At 40.1% G+C, this 19,080-nt stretch overlaps 1 protein-coding gene across 1 annotated transcript in view; it reads right to left on the bottom strand.

Annotated features, from left to right (window-relative positions):
* The window catches only part of RAMP3 (receptor (G protein-coupled) activity modifying protein 3), a 27,788-nt gene extending 9,172 nt beyond the window's left edge, over positions 1 to 18,616 (bottom strand). Inside the window, exons 1-2 of the mRNA XM_010150541.1 lie at positions 18,593 to 18,616; positions 16,511 to 16,643 (exon numbers count right to left, since the gene is read on the bottom strand). Of these exons, the coding sequence (XP_010148843.1) occupies positions 16,511 to 16,643; positions 18,593 to 18,611 (152 nt within the window). The 5' untranslated portion in view covers positions 18,612 to 18,616. The remainder of the gene's footprint in view (positions 1 to 16,510; positions 16,644 to 18,592) is intronic.
* Positions 18,617 to 19,080: the final 464 nt, after the last annotated feature.

Raw genomic sequence — 19,080 nt, 5'->3', positions numbered from 1 at the left:
GGAAAGAGGGGTAGACGTGTTCCTTCAAGTAAGCAGAGTCAGGGACAGCAAAATTAGAGGACCCTGAACAATGTCCATGAAAGCTACATTGTCAGTTCTTATTGTTACGAAATAGTTGTTTTCTTTCCTGGAGTACTCTGACCACACAAAGCACTATCTGTGTGCAGAAAACCTCCATTGTCTCAGGTTTACAAACTGGCTGGTGGCACTGCACCCTCAAATACCACCACCCCAACCACAAACTTAACTCTTACGTTTGCCACTTGTTTCCCACTCAGCACTGCTCTTTACCACAGGCAGCTGTGGACTTTCTGTGCATAAAAATGTATTTGCTTTCAGACAGTCAGTAGTGAAAAAAAAACCCAACAGCGTGTGGAAAGCAGAAATGGTACAAAAGCAGAAGACAGCTCAGAGGCTCAGAGAATTTAATTGTATTAAACATCCCATGTGAGGGTGTTTATCTCGATACAAGGGCATTATACTGAACAATTCAATACTGTGATTCTTCTTTAAGAAAAATAAACAACACACTTCCCCCAAAAATCAGCCTAATTAATTCATTTTATAGTGTTACTCTGAAGCAGAATAGGTCTGAATGCTAAATTTGGTAAAAACACTAAATATTTCCAAACCCCTGTGACATAACATGGTTTTTCAGGAAAAGAAAGATTTCATAGGGACAGTTCTCAAAAACATAATGATCTAGCTGTATTCTGCTGTCCCTAGAATGGGAAAATCTTATCAGTAGCATATATCTTCAGTGTATGCAAGCAATACACTGAGTTTAGCAGCAAGGACATTGCATAGAGCTGTTATTTTATTCGAGGTATCGCATACTGCAGTTCTGTTGGGTACATCCCTAAGGGGAACAGCCAACACACAGAACAAGTTACAAGGAACAGAATTGCTCCAGAAGCCTGTTCTCTCACTAAACATCTATCAGTCTCCAACCACTGAATACTTTTCATGGAGTAACACATTTCCACTTGGCAAGACCTAAAAGAGGAGCTCTTCTGCCAGGAAACCAAACCTCCTTCAGAGAGCTGAAGGGACTGCTGCAAGAAAACAGCTTTTTTGTTCACATGATCTACATGACCTTCTAATTTGTACAGGGATATAGGCTGCTTCCAGTGATGATTAATGTCCCGCTAACGATGAAAGACAAAATAGGTCCATGTCAGTTGTCATCAGTTTTCTGTCTTATCGCAGTGTGCGTGTGTTTGTGTCTGTATTTTCTTTGCTCTTCCTTTTCTCACCAACATACTTGTAGCCTTTATTATTCTTCATATTTCTGCCAAATTCAGCTCCAGATGTGCTTTAGCTTTCCGGATCACATCCCTACACCTCTGGGCAGCATCCCTGTATTCTTGCCAGAATACACATCTCTGATTCCACTGCCTGTGGAATTCTTAGGCTTTTGTTCAACCAGTAGTTCCTTACTTAGCCATGCTGGTCTCATGGCTTCTTTGCCTGGTTTCTTACACGTAGGAATTGAAGCCCTTGTGCTAAAAAAAAAAATTTAAAAAGGCCTTAAAGAGCTGCCAGCTCTGTTCTGCTCCTTTCTCCCTGAGGGCAGATTCCCAGGGGCTCCCACCCACCAATTCCTTAAACAACTGAAAGTTTGCTCTCCTGGAATTCAGGGTCCTGACTCTACATTTCATCCAGCCATATCCCTTATGAGTGTGAATTCCACCAGAGCATGATCACTGCAGCCCAGGCTGCCACCAGTCTTGACCTCTAATAGGCACATTTCCCAGTCTGCTTCCAGAGACCTTGTAAGCAGTGGTACCATCAGGGCAGCTACACAGACAGCACTCTTCCTTAAGCAAAAAGTGAGGGATGCAGTCCCCTCTTCAGAGAAGAAAAGAGCAAATCAAGAGTTGCTTTAGAAAGGCACTCAAGTTACTGCCTGTTTCAGCAGTTTCCTAAGTATTCACATCTCAAAGGCTGAGGAGTTGCATCCACTTTAGGTTCTTTTTCTTCTAAAGTTGAACAGATCCTCCAGACAATGACACATTTCAGACCCTCACACACATCTGCAATGCAGCCCTGCAAGAAATCTAAAAATCAGAGTCAGAATCTGCAAAGAACCACAAAGGTTTTGCTTCCAAAGCGATAGTTTAATATGGTTGCTTATCTTCCCCTTTCTAGTTTGATTTCCAAGACCCATGAAATGTTGAGTGGCTACATCAGTGTGCCTGGTCCCTTAATCCTGAGCTTTTAACATCTGCACTTTGGACAGGGCTTCCAAATAACTCCGTGTTTCCAGCACCCAGCAAACATCCTGTCCACTACGCCTTAGAGTCTCATGTTCCTGTTGTCTAGGGAAAGCTTGGCAACACTTTCTACACAACACAGAGACTTCTAAAGATGTGTTGGGGCCTGGCTCATGTGTACCTCAGGGAGATTCAACCTTGGAACAAAATAACCCATGATTTAAGTTGGCCATTTTAGAAAGAATCACAGCAGGATTTACCTAGAGCAACAGAGAAAGCCTTGCAAAAGCTGAACAAGCGCAGCAGCGCCTTCATCTGAGCTGATTTCGGTATCCAGTAGCTCAACACAACATGACTCTCCTGCTCTGAGCAACCACCATAACAGAGAGAACCCAAGTCATGGACTAAATTAACTCATTGGACATGTTATGGACATTACACAGGGATGACCCGTAGGCTAAGGGAACATACCAGTGTATAAATCAAAGGATGGAAAGGAGGGGCTGGTGGTTAATGAGGATGTAGTGGGTCATGTAAATGGTATGGAATAAGGGGTGGAGGCCCTTGTATGAGGCCTGGCTAGGATAGAGTTCATTTTCTTCAGAGCAGCTCATATGGTGCTGTGTTTTAGAATTTTGACCAAAATAGCACTAATAACACACTAATGCTCCATCCTCTGCTGAACAGTGCTTGCACAGCATCCAGGCTGCCTCTGTTTCTCACTCTACCCTCCCAAGGATTGGTGGGTGTGTAATAGGCTGGGAGAGGACAGAACCAGGCAGACGATCCGTACTAACCAAAGAGATATTCCATACCATAATGCATCATGCTCAGCAACAAACGGGAAGAGAGTGGAGTTTTAGAGAGGTTAGCCATCTATTTGGGAACTGCCTGGGCATTGGTTAACCCACAGGAAGCAGTGAGTGACTGCCTTTGCATCACTTGTATTGTTCTTTTTCCTTCTCTCTTTCTATTCATCTGTAATTTTTTATACAATTTAAATTTTTATTTGTTTTATCTTGACCCCCATGTTTTCTGGCTTTTATTTTTCCTTTTCTCCTTCCCTGTCCCACTGGGGTGGAGGGGGGTAAACGTGAGCAAGCAGCTGTGCGGTGCCTAGCAGCCCACCAGGGTTAACCCATGATATCTTTAACAGAAATCCTCCACTCTGGTTCAAAGTAGTATCTGAATTCTGAGCATTTTCTTTAGAAAAAACTTTTTAACTTTCCAAAAGCATATATGCACAAGATCCTTATCATATTTAAAGTACAGGAACCTGAAGACAGGAGAAAGGTTAAAAAAATGAGGTGCAGTTCTGAAATTAAACCTGAATCATTACATACCTGCCCCTTATAGTCAAACAAATCAGGCTTCTGTTTCTGTAAGGGAAATATAAACTAAAATTTCTTACTTAGGGATCAAGTTTCTGACTTTTTGCCAAATTGGTAAACTAGTGAAAGCCCTTCATCTTCTTGGCCTCCTAATGATAGGAAACTGCATCTGAGGCAGACATTCAAATACATCACATGTTTTTATGTCGCTATACCCATCAGTGTTTCAAATTTCACATCCAAAACTTTAATCCTTGTACTAGAACATGTGATGGGAAGCAGGAAGTACTCCAAAATTCAGACTCAAATGATCAGACCACCTTTGGATTTCAAGTAAATAATTCCCAGTGTTGATAATCCCAGGTGTATAATCTTTTGCTGCTTCGTCTGCTTTTTCTTTATTCCAGTCAGGTATTTTTCTATCCAATTCAGATTATTTCACAATATGTCAAGGTAAAGGCAAAACCAGACTAAGATCTGGTATTTTTTCTTTCCTATCAGCCCATTTGCCTCTCCCTTCAGTCTCATTAAGAAAACCTATTAGCATTTTCTAGCACATCTCCTCCTTCAAAGGCCAAGCATGAATAAGATGTGAGCCCTGAGAAGCTAATAACACCATCTGAAGGTGCATTCCCACTATTTCTTGTTAGGTTAGATTTCAAAGCAAACTTCTGCATGCTTAGAAACTAGGCTGCCTTTACAGTCAGTGGAGGTATAGGAATAATTGTGCAGTATGATAGAATCATAGAATCATGGAATGGTTTGGGTTGGAAGGGACCTTAAAGATCATCTAGTTCCAACTCCCCTGCCCCGGGCAGAGACACCTTCCATAGACCAGGTTGCTCATCCAGCCTGGCCTTGACGACTCCCAGGGATGGGGAGTGGTCTCAGCTATGGACCTCAACTATGGTTTGTATGATCTCTTTTAAGACAACTTCCTTAAGTTTCCACTGACTAGGAAAGGAGTCCAGGACAACTAGTACGTTGAACAGATGAATCCCAAACTTATTCTCTGTAGCAAAAAAAAAAGCATCACAAAAAACCCCCAAGCTAGTCAAGAATTACACTCAAATATACCCCTGTCAGCAATGGAGAAAGCTGCTATCCTTGTATCTGCCTACATTCAACCCCTTCCCAAAAGTATTGCCATCACCACTGGTTTGCACCATCTTCCCTCCAGTCAGCCCAACTGCAAATGCACGTGGTGCAGGCAGGTATTCAGGCTAGTCATTAGCATCAGTCACCTGCTGAGGCAAGTCTGCTTTCTCCCAAACACATAAGCCGCTTTGTTCATTCACCTTGCTAAGTCTGCCGTGAATAATGGCTTATTTGACATGACTTTTCTCAAAATGTTTCAACACCGTGCTAAAACCATTATTCCACCACTGCTTCCAGAACGAAATGATCACTCAGCTTCAGTCCAAACCTCCAACACCTGGGGAGGAGCTGGGGTCAGGAGGGAAGAGCCAGTCCCCAGTCCAGAGCTGCTCGGAGCTAGTCACCCCCAGCACACTCACTGCATCAGCTCAGCAGCTCAAGGCTGTTCTTTCCATCTACATGAACCAATCTGACATGCAAGCGGAGAAAACGTGGCTCTAGTCCAGATCAGCGCTACGCAGCCACGCCTCCGGGACACTGTTCACAACAGGCACCTGGGAACACGGTCATTTTTTTCATCAGCAGGCAAAAAACTCAGAGGGAAAGAAATAACAGAAGAGCCCTCCTCATTCATTCCAGCTTACATCTACAAACAACTGCTACGGATTCCGTTTTTAAAAGGCTATTAAAGCGTCATCTGCCGAGTTGAAGATGTTATTTGATTCCCCCTAGGCCAAAGTAGCACAAGACTTTTATAACACCACAGCATTGTTTCTTAAAGTGGAATCAGGGGAGGAAAAAATCTGACGATATCTGGCTGTGAAATAGAAATTATGGGTAACCAGGCTTACACTGTGAGATTCACCCACTGCAGCATGTGCAGAGACTGAGAAATAAATAAAACAACAACTAATCTGCTTCTAAGTTGAACTTTCCATTATCATTTCCATACCTTTCCTTATTTAATTTTTATGAGCATGCCAAGAATGTAATCTTTTTTTTTTTTTTTGCTTATTTAAGGAAAAAAGGGTTTATATACACCAATAAAATTCTTGTAATTACAAAATCCACTTGCTTTGGGAGGAGAGTGGTAATTATTTTCTGCTCCAAGCAGAATACAAATAATGGGTGTCAAAAATCAGGTGACTAATTACAAATATTAAATTGCAGATTATGTCAACTACTAGTTAATGAAGATACTATTTTTGCGGTTTTGCATAATAAACACTTTTTTAAAAAAAAATTGCAATCTGTCCTGGACAGTTCACAAGTGATACAAAAAAAATGATGAAAATTTAACCACAGAATCAGAGGAACAGAAGCATTAAAAAATAAGGTATAGCATAAAGACCTGATGGGGGAAGCACCATGTATAGAAAGGTCTTGCTTAACTACTACACAAGTAGCCAACCATGTTCCAACATGACTTTGACAGTACAGCTATACACCATTGAAGGTGTGTAACAGTACAATGCAAAACTCCATGACAGATTACAGTGCAGCACGATAAATGATACATAACATAGACTGTCTTAAGATCATTCTGCTTCTTAAGCTGCCTTCTTGCAGATAAAAGTCAGACACAGGGCCTCAGTGATAACTCCTAGTCCCAAAGGCCCCATAGTGGAGGCTCTTAATCGTTCACCTATGCACTATGCCATGGCAACCTTTGTTCTTTCCATCCCCTACACATTCAGATCTTATCATAGAAAAAAAATCTTTAATTTGACAAAGCTGCTGTACCTCTATTATTTTTTGTTAATACTACGGTCATTTCAAACGCTGCCATCAAGTTTATCAATGCAACGAGCAACATCTATGCCTTTTGCAAATTATAATAGGCTGAAGAAGTTGACTAATGTCTTTAAGCGTGCAGAACACTGCATTTGTTGTCTTGGATATACTTTCCAACATTGACTTATACACTGTTTTGCAAAGATAAATAGAAATGCCTTGTCAATTATTCATGTAAAATATCATTATATAACTACCTCTGTAATTGAAACAAGACCCTGAATACAGAACAAATGGGTAGAATTAATTCATACCTCATCGTACTGTCAACAGTTAACCATAGCACTAATACCACATGTAGCTTCAAGCAAGAAAATCTGGGGGATTGCTTCTCCTGAGTCAATCTGGGTTATTATATCATCCCTAATCCATTTAGAAAACAAGAATGCAGAAACTGTCACAAAACAAAATAGAAGAACCACAGAAGTTTTTATTAACTATTCATTTTCATAACACATTTACCTTCTTTTGCATTTTTACTGCCTCTAAAAATACATCACCTGTGATATTTGCATTGCATAATTGATACCAGTCTATCAGTGATTCCATGTTATTTTTACCACCAAGCAACTTCAGACAGAAACTTATGTATTGCTTATTTTGAAATATAATCTTTAACAATAAGTTCCATGAAGATTGTTTTCTCTTACAGATAAATTCAAAGTAAATCCATGGTACAACCCAAAGAGGGCCTGAAGGGTGTTGAAAGGGCATATCAGCTGACAGTCATGAGATTGTACAGCGGAGTGCTTTCTAACAGCCCCTCTACATTGCTTTCATTACTATTTGTGATTTTCCTTATTAGGATTACTATATTCTTATAATCTTCAAGTATTTGCTGTTTGACTTAGTAAAGTGAGCACTGACATACCAATCCCATCTTGCGGGTGTGAGTTACCAGCCATCAGCCCCATGCACCGACGGCACTACACATCAATCTGACTCACAGCACCCTTGCTAAAATATTGTCACTGCTGTCTTCTGGTGACCTTAACTTCACCCGTGCTGACAACTCTTTCAGGACTTTAAGAAGCAGTAATCAATATTAACATTGGTGACCTTTTGGCAAATGTTAGATTTCACTCCTTTTGAAAACAATGATTCATGACAAATAAATGTAACAGATGTCACAACTTGCTGAAAAAAGCACTTGAAAAACTGAAATCTGATATTACAATGTGAAGAGTTTTCACCTATGGGTAACAAAAAGGTCTTTCTTTTTTTCCTACCTAGTAGCAGGCTCAGACGATCCTTCTCTCTTCTCACACTGGCAAGAGCTTTCATAAAGATTTGAAAATGATCTATAAACTGAAAAACAGGAAAGTCTGAGCTCTTAAAAACCTTTAAGAGGTGGAGAATGGGCTGCACAAGCAGACTATTATGGCATGATACAGCCATCATCTTTTTCTCAATGGCGGACCCAGTCTCCAGGGGTTTAACAAGAAAGAAACAGTTATCCTTGATTAAAAAAAAACCTCCAACCATTTTCTCTTCTCCCCATTCCTCAGCAATGGCATCCCTGAGTTGAGGCGTTGGTAGCCTGAAGTTACAACATGCGTGGTGGTATAAATAACAAATAACATTGTTTTACTTCACCAAACCTGAACTCTTGGAATTTTGTGTATTTAATTCAATGGCCTCCCAAAAGATTGGCCAATTTCTCCTTATCCTGTAGTTGAGGCGTTGGTAGCCTGAAGTTACAACATGCGTGGTGGTATAAATAACAAATAACATTGTTTTACTTCACCAAACCTGAACTCTTGGAATTTTGTGTATTTAATTCACAAAATTAAATTGGCCAATTTCTCCTTATCCTGTTCATTCAAGCTGTTCACCGGTTTAAAGGCAGCTCCTCAAAGCAAGGTTTTCTTTGTGAAAAGTAAGATTTTTCAGTGTCTAAAATGAAAACCTAAGAAATCTCATCAGGTGAAAAGCTGATTGGGTTTTGACAGTTTGTAGCATAGGTATGTCTACAGTATGCGGCAGCCCAGATTGATGGCTTTGCACTCATAAGCAAAATGGTCTGCAGGTCTTCACAGAATTTATAAATACCAGTGTCCTTAAAAGTCATTAAAATCAGAGGTCATGCTTGGAATGCTTCATTAAAAATTTGATGTTGACGAAATGTTTCTCACCACCTTTCTGCCTCATGTAAGGTGGCCACAGCAGGCACAGATTTAGGAGTGCACTGCCTTAACTTTGCACTAATGAGAGAAAAAATATTAGGGAGGCCAAAGCCATAAGTTTTTTCCTTCCCTCATTTGGAATTATCAAATAGAGATTTCGTTTTCACAGCCATGAGTTGTCCTGCCATCTCCTATGTAGTAAAGGAGAATTATAACTGCATTAAGTAACCATTATTTCAGCCTCTGCATCTCTCAGGAGGAAAGCAATTACATGTTGATGGCGTATTCTTGCCTGATGTGGAATCCTGGCCTCTGAATTCAAACTAACCCCTTTATTCATTTATATCAGGACATACTCTTACCTACCCAATATAAAGCAAAGCTAATGTGTTTCATATGAAAGTAATGGAGATTCACCTGAAATGCAGCTCCTCTTAAAGATTTTCTAATACATCCTCATTCAGGGAAAAGCTGTGCCTTTGCATTAACTTCACAGCAACTCTATGGCTAGAATGGCTGATCCCAAACAGCAGGTGAATGTACAGAATTTCAGCTCAGCCCTGCATCTGGCAGGCCGGTGGGACTTTTATAAACTGTAGGGTTCTTTCATTTCCAATTTTTTAAATAACGGATGGCAAACATTATCATTTCTGCGGTGAAAAATTGCTGTTGTCAGCTACCAGCGTGATGGCAACCCAACTACTCAAATGTGACATTCTTTTCCATTGTTTTACTTGCTCACACCTAAATGATTTACAAGCTGCTTGCTTTTCAAAAGAAAGGCATGAGTCACAGAAGGAAAATAGGTTCTTGGGAATAATTGTTACCAGCCTGGTTTTGCCATGGCTGCCATGACCCCCTACAAGTTTTTAGAAAGATTTTTTAATACAAAATTAGTCTAAGTTCTGATATGTGAAAAAGTATTAAAAAAAACAAATACACAGGTAGAAAGGATGAAATATCAGCATTATCTGAATTTCACTGACAGCTTAAAAAAAGCAGCAACTCTACCTCACTGAAGGCTTAATGGTAAATAAATTACGCTGACGTGAGGCCATGTAAGATTTCTTCAACCTTTCTTCACAGAGACACTAAGCTGACAAAGAACATTTTTCTTCTACAAAATCTTAACTGACAAACCTGGGAGGGGTTACAGCAAGCTAAATAAGGAATTTTGGTTCCCTTTCCCAGTAAAACTTCTGGGGGAAAAGGGAATTACTCTTCAGACACGTACAGAACATCACGTGAAAACACTGCAGAAGATAACCTGGACACCAGGCAACAATACAGTAAGTTGTTGTGCGAGCACACTTGTGATTTGCAGCATTTTAGCCTGACTTTGTCCAAGATAAAGCATATGCAATGTACTAGTCTGTCTACCAGGATATAAATCTTAACACAAATACAGACACACACAACCCTACATCACACAACTGAGGAAAAGTGGTACTCCCTGTGATCAGTACTGTTCTGGATATAAAATCACATTTGGGCTGGCCATGCAAGGGTCCAGCTCCAGGCAACCCGAGTTCATCTTTCATGAGAGGAAATCACATGCAAAAAACTGGAATTGAGGCTTTTCTGATAATGTTGAAAAGAATGAGCCTTTCCGATTGCGAGACACGTTACTGTGGGAATGAATTAGCTCATTACCGTAGCTGTAAAACAAACGCAGTGGTTTGTTTGAGGTTTTCACAATTCATTCCCCTTCGACAGATGTTTTGACATTAGCAGCTGCACGCAATCAGCATTCAGCATCTACATCAGACTTCCTGCAGCAGTCAATGGGGAAGATGAAAACAACTTGCACAGCTGCCCAAGAGAATGACTCAGTTTGGAGGGCTCTTAGGTACACACGCAGCCAGCAGAGGTTATTAGCTCTGAGCTTAAGGAACTGGGAGTATATCATTTCATCTTGGGTTACACGTTTCTTCCACAGTTTGTTTTCCCATTGATCTTGATGTCATCTGGCTTTCTTTTCTTGAATATTTTACTATGTTTCTTTGAAAACGAGGCACTTTTATGATTAGTTTGGCTTAGTTGGGCCAAATTGTAACAGGCAAAACTTCCATTGACTTTAAAACTGAGCAACAGATTTAGAATTATTTTTCCAGAAGATTAGATCAAATTTGGCTGTAGTCACATGCATATTTTTTCTTTAATTTCTTTTTCAAATCTTCAACATCTGTAGAGAACAAAAGTGGACTCCTTCATCATCTTCAGCGGGACCAAAGCCTATTGCTTCTGTTCACAGAATTCATTTTTGATGTAAAGAGTTCTGGGAAAACTGCACTAAGGCTGTACAGAAAATAAAATGGTTGTTCTGTATGGAGACAAACCTTGGACCACGTTCACAGCAAAGCAGGGAATTGCACCAGGTACGCACATACTTGCACTGAATCAGCTTCAGACATATATTTACAGAAAAATTTTGCCCTCTCCTATTCTGCTAAGGACTCAAATTCAAAACTCACGAAAAATCAGAATTGTAATGTAATGCGTGATGAGGTAAAAAGAAATGTAGGAATTGCGGGAAGAAGTCTTTTACCATCAATTCTTTTTCTGGAGCAGATGTTACATGCATTACATGTGCTACTTTGTCAGAACTCTCTTCCAACACGCAAATTGCTATTTGACCCTCAGCCTCTGTATTCACAGCTATTCCTCAGCTGGCAAACACAGAATGATTGACTGGGAGCTCCCAGCATAGCCGGAATGCAACCTTACACACTAGTGAGATTGCTGCAGCAGAAAGAACAGAACGCCTTACACCAGAATAGATGGCGCTTGACTAGATCCAAGATAACAACCAAATCTTACATTTCAGGTCAATAGCAAATAAGAGTTACTGAGGCTGGTCTGTCCCCTCTGGAAATGCTTAGAGGACTCCAACACTGGAAAATACATATCAGCACTATTTTTAGGATATTAGGTTATCAACTGTTATCCTGCCCTTGTTTTTTTCCTGATGCACTTGACTGTGTGATGGCAACAGGGTCATGGTCTTTACTGGTATCTGCTGCCCAGCACCTCAGACACACAATGTGTGCCTTCTGCCCAGAACAGGTTCCTTCTGACAGCTGAGCAGGTTAAGCATCAACTCCTAACATTTTGATCAAAGAAAGGAGGGGGCCTGTGACTAAGGATCTATGTTAGAGTCATCTTCACTTCTCTAGTAGTGACCCCTTGATTATTTAAATCTCTGCACTTTTACAGCCTAAGAATTTTTATTGCAGAAAAACTGCAAGCCCAATCCACAATAAGAAGGCCCACGTGTTTCTGAACAGAAGAGGTGCTTGGTGGTATGCCAACAAGGGTACGTGAATAACAGAGAGCAATGCCGTTAGCTCTGTCACTACCACTGAAAATACTTTATTTCTAGATATAATGATGTAATAAAATCAGGAAAGCTCACTGGCTTGTCTTTGAATGGAAATATCGGATGCCCTTGCGAAAAAAAGTAGTGTAACTGTCTATAAGGAATGCAACACAGGATTAACTAATAGTAAAGGTTAAAGTTAATCTAACAAGACTTGATATCATATACTAACCAAAGCTTTCTAAGTAATCAAAGCATTTTACATATGTCTCTTTTTTTGGTATACATTGGTACTAAAGCTTTTTGCAGTGACATGCCATATAGATATGTATTTTTGGCCTCTATAGTTTTTGCTCTCACAGCAGCCAATTGACCAGAAATGCATATATAGAGTCCAAAACTCATTCTTACAGATTTCTCAAATTGATCTTTTGGGACTTCAGCGTGAGCAGATACCACATGCTTCCTCCTCATCACTGTATTTCATTCATTCATCTTTAAGGACTGAATGTTTTATCAAACTTTGTTTTAAACTTTTTGATGAAAAAAACCCAAACCACCACCCAAGCATTAAAAATCACCGTAAACCTTGAATTAAAAATAGATGGAACTTGAAAACTAACTATAAGAAAGTAATTGTCATTCATGGAGGGCAATTGCAAAAGTTTTAGCCCAATATCTTAAACAACCAAGTACGGCAAACAATTTCTGCCTAAGTATGCAAATAGAGTAGTAAACGGTGAATAAGGAGTGGAAGATGTAGGTGTAATTACACAGACTGGTTTGGATGACTTACAAATGCAGGCTTACCTGAATCATGTGCACTTTAACATTGGTGAATGCAAGATGACAGATCCAGAAAAAAATAATGTATGTCACAAAGTCACTCTGAGAAGGACTTAAAATCATGTAGAGCTTGTAAGCACATCCTCCTGGAATGGCTAGGTAGCTAGGAGGGTTGATGCAATACACAAATATTTCGGCAAAAGAAAACACTGAATACCCAGCATTAGAGGGAAAAACAGGGAGCCTGTACATTACACTATGTAAAGTACTGCTGGGTGAAACATTCCATGCTAGACTGGAACCCACTCTCTGAAAGAAAAGCTGCCAAAACTTGCACAGGGTTCAAGAAGTATGAAATTCAGGCATTATCGTACGAGGCTGTAAAACTGTGACCCTAACTTATAAAAAGGTAAAAAAAGGTGGTTGAGAGATGACTTAAAAGTCATAGGGGCTAGGGCTGGGAGACACATGGAGATTTGTTTAGAGACTGACAGTTCTAGCTAAATTGTTTCCAGGGTCTCATAAGAAGTATTTAGAAAACCCTTTCATTAGCTAAGAATAGAAAGTAATCTGTGCAACTGCAATAAGCAATGTTTTTGCAGGTTCATGTAAGACAGCTCTGGGTACTTCCATCTTCATCTGGCCGCTTGATTCAGGAATTAGTCATGCCTGGCCTCTCGACTCCCACCCCATTGTAAACAGACCTATCGCATGCAGCATGGTGAAAAAATCTAATTATTTATAATGGGCTTAGATTTGTGAACAGTAGCAGATTTTACATATTTAGCTGCAGTTTCTAAATATTAGGAATGTAATAAGGAAATATTATCTGTATGTTATTATATAAGATAGAGAAATATATAATGTATCTGTTACTATAAATATATATAAAATAACAGAAATATTGCCCATTAAGAATAAAAAGCTTTCTGTAATTTCCAGACTTCTGGTGAATGAAAAGTAGATTTGCTTTTGTTAACCCTCCATAGTTTTCACCCACACTTCAGTTTCTCCTCGTTTGCTTGCCACGTATCATGGTTTCCTGTCATCTAAACCACCAAGATGCATTTCCATCTTTAGGGCTCCCTCTGAATAGCCTAAATGCATCAGCAAAACTGCGAACAGCTCATCCCCCTTCTTTGCCAATTAATGTCTCCAGTTATTAAGGTTTTACCTTTCCTGGAAGGTGTTTCTGGTTGTCCTTCACATTCCCGTGTCCAAGCAAGAACCACTGAAACCCAGCATGTCTAAATGACATAAAATACATTAAAATGACACCTTGATCCCTCATCATATTAAAGCTTTCAAATACCTTTGGACAATCTGACCCAAAGGATTTGTATCCTTATTTTCTCACGGAAAAAAAATGTGAAAACTAATAGAGAAAGTTTCTCCTGACAGCACTTCTGTAAAACTTTACCTGAAATTTTATGGTTTATATGTGATCCTTGCACATTTCCAGCAAGATCAGGATTGGCTGTGGAGGGTAACACTCCTACATTTGTTTCTAGTACCAGCTGCCACATAGGAGAGCCTCATCTGCTTAAAAACAATCAAAAGGATGCTTTTTAAAGAACACAAGTTTGTTAAGAATAAAGTTAAGAAATAAGTAACAGAGTTGTCAGAAAATCTTATGGTACAATTAAGTTACGGCAAATTGAAGTCACTGAAAATCTGAATTAAATTTTCATTAATTTGCCAGAACACTCCAAATAAAGAAGTGTTTCAGTTAGGGTTCTTCCAATGAGCTGGAAGAAATTAGCCTATATGCTTCTTACATAAAGCATGACATCAAATCACAATGTCTGTTCTCAGAAGAGTAAAATTCTTAAATGTAAATGGGCTGTTCCTTCACTGCAATGAACCCTTAAGTGCGTAATCAGACTGATAATGCTTGATTAATACTTGATTCAGGAATTACATCCCAAAACTTTCTCCTCCTAACTAGGACTTGAAATGTAAGTGATGAAAGAAGTTGTAAAAAAATGTGTATTATGTAAAAATGTGATATTTTTTTTTTGGAAGAGGCTGCAATTCTTCTTCTGGTGCTGCATATGGGGAAAAACAAGTAAAGCCTCAGCCTGAACGATTTCTTTAAGCAAACTAATCTCTATAGGTAGACACAAATGGAATGACTATGGTACAGGGAATGACGATGACACCAAAGGGGAAGCGTAGTCAAAGGGACAAAAGAAAGGTGGATTCTTAACTCTAATTGAAAGTCAGAAGAACCCAGAGACTTCAGTCACCTCCAAACCTTGGAAAAATCTTTCACAAAAATATTTAAACTCTTGAAGAAATTTCAGCACACGACTTGCAAAAAGCCAATTCTTCGCTGGCGTTAACAGAGTCTAATATTTTGCCTCCTGTAGGTACCTTTCTTTGCTGCCAGTAGTGCCCTCAGTTGAGGACACTTACCGATAAGAACAAGACACCACGCAAGAACTCTGTGATTGCAATACAACTGTAACGAGGATCAAATGGAGCAACATCACAGTGCGTCCTTTAAGTAAAACAACTTATACCTAGACGAGTTGCAACATTAAAATTTCCCCATAATGTACAGATATTTGTTAAATAAATTTATCAGTACCTGCATTGCAAGGATTTTCTTTTCCTTTCTACACACACATTTCTCTGTCAGATTTGAATGTGATTGCTGCAGGCAGGGTACCTCCTGTTGTTCCTTCCCACTGTTGGGGAGAGCCAATTTTTCTTTGGCTATCGCGTCTATTGGTGACTGGCTAGTCAAACTCTTGCATAAGGCAACTACAAAATCTCGCATCGCATGAGCTGACATTAAGTGGGAGACAAGTCCAATGGTCATATTGGAGAAGAACATATGTGGGGCTAAATGACGCTGTCATGCGTGTGACTTTGTGGCTACCCTACCTCAGGAGCAGCCCCCGAAACAGCACCAGCACAGTTTGAAACCCAGGAAGAAGCTCTGCTTCAGGCTGGCTCGTACCATGCCATCACTGATTCACTTAGGTCCTGTTCTCTGAAGCGCTGAACACTTGTGGTTTCCTCTGATTTCGATCGGCGTGGAGGGCACGCGGCGTTTCAGAAAGCCCAGCATTATGCGTGAGCTGACGCGCTCTGAAGAAGCAGACGCTCCGCAAGGCCAAAAGTGCCTCCGATGACACAGGCCCTGCGGTTTCCTCCAGGACAGTTTGAAGTGTGCAGCTCTGTAGACAGGTGTTTAAACACCTCCAACAACTACAGACCAGGACTAGGGATAAGAAAATAATAATGACCCCCTCACTACTCTCAGTCCTGCACTAATTTTGGAGACCCAAACAAAACAGGTGGATCTGTCAGGCAAGGAAACAAGCTGCAGCAGTTTCAATGGGATGAACTATTTTCTGTTGGAATAGGGCAATTTCGTGCAAGAGGCGGATTTCTGGAACAGTGTGTGAGCAAAAGGTCCTGTCATCTTACCGAGAAAAGGAAATCGGCGGGGGGAACTGCATTGCTACGAACAGGGAAAGCAGGATAGCGGGGGGGCATGTTGCTTCAGCGGTTTCACAGAAAATAATTATTTAGCGGCAAGTATTGATTCACCCACTGTTAGTTTTCATTAAAGTGCTCTATTTTATGCACTCTTTGAGATAACAGCTGTGTTTCCGTGCAAGTTGCAGGGTCTTCTGAGCTACAGCTGAGCCCTCAGCAACTGGTAACCAAAGAGATGAGGTTTTCAGTTTATCTGGAACACAAATTTTTTCCGTGCAGTAGGAATTGTAGGTATTAAGGTGTTCTTGGCATTTGAGGCGACCCTTTTTTTTCAAGGACAAGCACCATGATAAGGGTAGAACTATCAAAACCAAAACTAACTCTTACGTGATAAATTCTGTCAGGTTGCACCATTTTTTAGAGTCCACTTTCTTCATCATCTCTTCGAAGGATTTTCCACAGGCGGGCAACTTTTCCAACATGAGAGATTCATTGCAGAGGTTAGCGTGTTGATGTGCACCTAGGTAGAATCATAAAGCACCATGATTATCAAGCACTGATATAAACGAAGCATGAACACACCACTCAGACTCCTTCCCATTAATTCTGCTTGTCACCTGCATTGTTGCAAACCTGACATTCAACTTCCTAAACAATTTTGTAGATAAAATATACTTTTATGTAAATTTATTGAAGACAACTTAGTACCAAATGTTATAGGCTACCATACACGTTGTCATCTTTTAGACCTTGTATAGAGGAACCTACCCAACCACTTCTCTAATTTACTGTGATTCTAGTCATACTAACTCGTTACTGCCCATTTGCCTGTGTAGTTAAAAGCTCACTGGAGTTACTGATCATAGACTCCAGTGTAGAAAGCACTTCTCAAGCCCATGCAGATGTGTCCCCTTGAACTAACCATGTGACTGGAAATAAACTTGCGTGTCAGAAATTTCTGACATACATCTTACCAGTTAAAGGGCTCAAAATACCACAGTCACAATTAAGCTTTTCCTTTAGTACACACTACAGGAATTATCTTCCATTATCTGATGATGATGTTACAAGCAGACAGCTACTTGCAAAGAAAGAGTTAACCTTGACTTGAGAAAGCCTCTATCTTTTGCAATCTCTAACAGCACCTCCACAATATTTAGAGACAAAGCCAAAGGTTTTGCTCATCCAGCCCACACCTGTATGGCAATACAAAGGTAGTGTTTTGAAATTTCTTATAAAATTTAAATTCTGAAAAAAATCTATTCCGACTAACTAAAGCAGACTAAAATTTTGGTAAAGCTGAACCACTCTGTTTTGGTTAAGTAGTTAAATACGCCAGTTAAATTATCTTTCGTAATTGCCACTATTTTGATTACTCTTCTATATACAGAATGTATGTGAAATGGGGAGAGTGATTGTAAAACAGGCTCAAGTGTCCCACCCACGAAGGAGATGGCTCTTCCGGAGCCCAGGCAGGAGCACCTTCCAATTCAACCCCAGCTTCCGCAGACGAGTCTTTAGCTGGGGAACAACTCAGTGATGCCATGTGTCAAACAAGACAGCCTACGCTGCACCTGAGACCCCAAGCCCGCTATACCATAGTGACCACAAACCTCTCCAGGCGTATGACTGACCTACTGGGACGTCACCCCACCTCCTTCATCCCGCAGGATTGTCAGAGTTCCTAGGGCTGACACTAAGCTTTCATCCGTATCAGAAAAAAATCACACCTCCAGTTAATCACCAGGGATAGAAATGATGAAAGTTCCGAAAGAGGGGCGGTGTAATCTTGTCGAGCATGGACGCTGCCTATTTAAGCATCCCCGCTAATTCATCTGGCAGCTGCAACAGTTATACTTGCTGCAGCTAGAACACTAAAGCTGGGCAGAATTCAAAACCAGATATGAAAATTGTGTAGCTGGCAACTTAAGTCCTACATTGATGCTTTGACAAAAGTTAGGCAACTCTTCCTTCCCTGGCAGGGTATTCTGGACAGCCAGCTAACGCTTGATTTATAACCCTATAAATCAAACAGAATGCAAGTTTCTCCTCCGTTACGCCACATGCGCTGGCAATTTACTCCAGCCCCTTCCCAGCAGGGTGTTGCAATGGATTTTGCATGGCCTTGGTATTTTTGGTTAGCTCTCTTTAGAGCTTCAATATTTTGCCGAGTTCTAGAAAAAGCTCTGATAGAGTCATTTGATGGGAACAATCTGATAACGCAAGAGTTTCTGTCCAAATCCCTGTCCAGAGGGATTGAAAATTATGAATAATTCTACAATTTTACCATCACTATCGAGACTGACCTTTGCAAAACACTGCAACACTGTCTGTTCATACAGCTGATGGACAAGACCAGTTGTAAAAAGTGCATGACAGTTGACTAATTGAAAAGGCATAGGATGAAAGTGAATTATCATCATAGGATGAAACAGAAAAGTAAGTTTGAATTTTAGAAGTAAAGCTCACCTGCAAATCCAAGCGTCATGAGACCATTAACTAGGGGGAGAAAAAAAGAGAGAGATGAGTTAGGTACCTCTGTTCTATTATGAGAATTAGTGCAGATACAAGCAAACGAGCATAATTCAGGTTTCAATGGAACACTCAAAATGTTCCTTGAAACATTAATTTCAGTTTTATTAAGAGTGTATCCCAATGGAAAAACAAACATTTAGAAAACATTATCTTTTTAAATTCCTCTTTACCTATCCTTTAAATGGCTGAGTCACAGAGACTCTCTGTTCTATTATGAGAATTAGTGCAGATACAAGCAAACGAGCATAATTCAGGTTTCAATGGAACACTCAAAATGTTCCTTGAAACATTAATTTCAGTTTTATTAAGAGTGTATCCCAATGGAAAAACAAACATTTAGAAAACATTATCTTTTTAAATTCCTCTTTACCTATCCTTTAAATGGCTGAGTCACAGAGACTTGTTATGGGTCTGTCCAGACC

This window comes from Eurypyga helias, unplaced genomic scaffold, assembly GCF_000690775.1.
Source record: "Eurypyga helias isolate BGI_N326 unplaced genomic scaffold, ASM69077v1 scaffold9024, whole genome shotgun sequence".
Taxonomy (NCBI): Eukaryota; Metazoa; Chordata; class Aves; order Eurypygiformes; family Eurypygidae; genus Eurypyga; species Eurypyga helias.
This window is presented reverse-complemented; position numbering and strand designations above follow the sequence as displayed.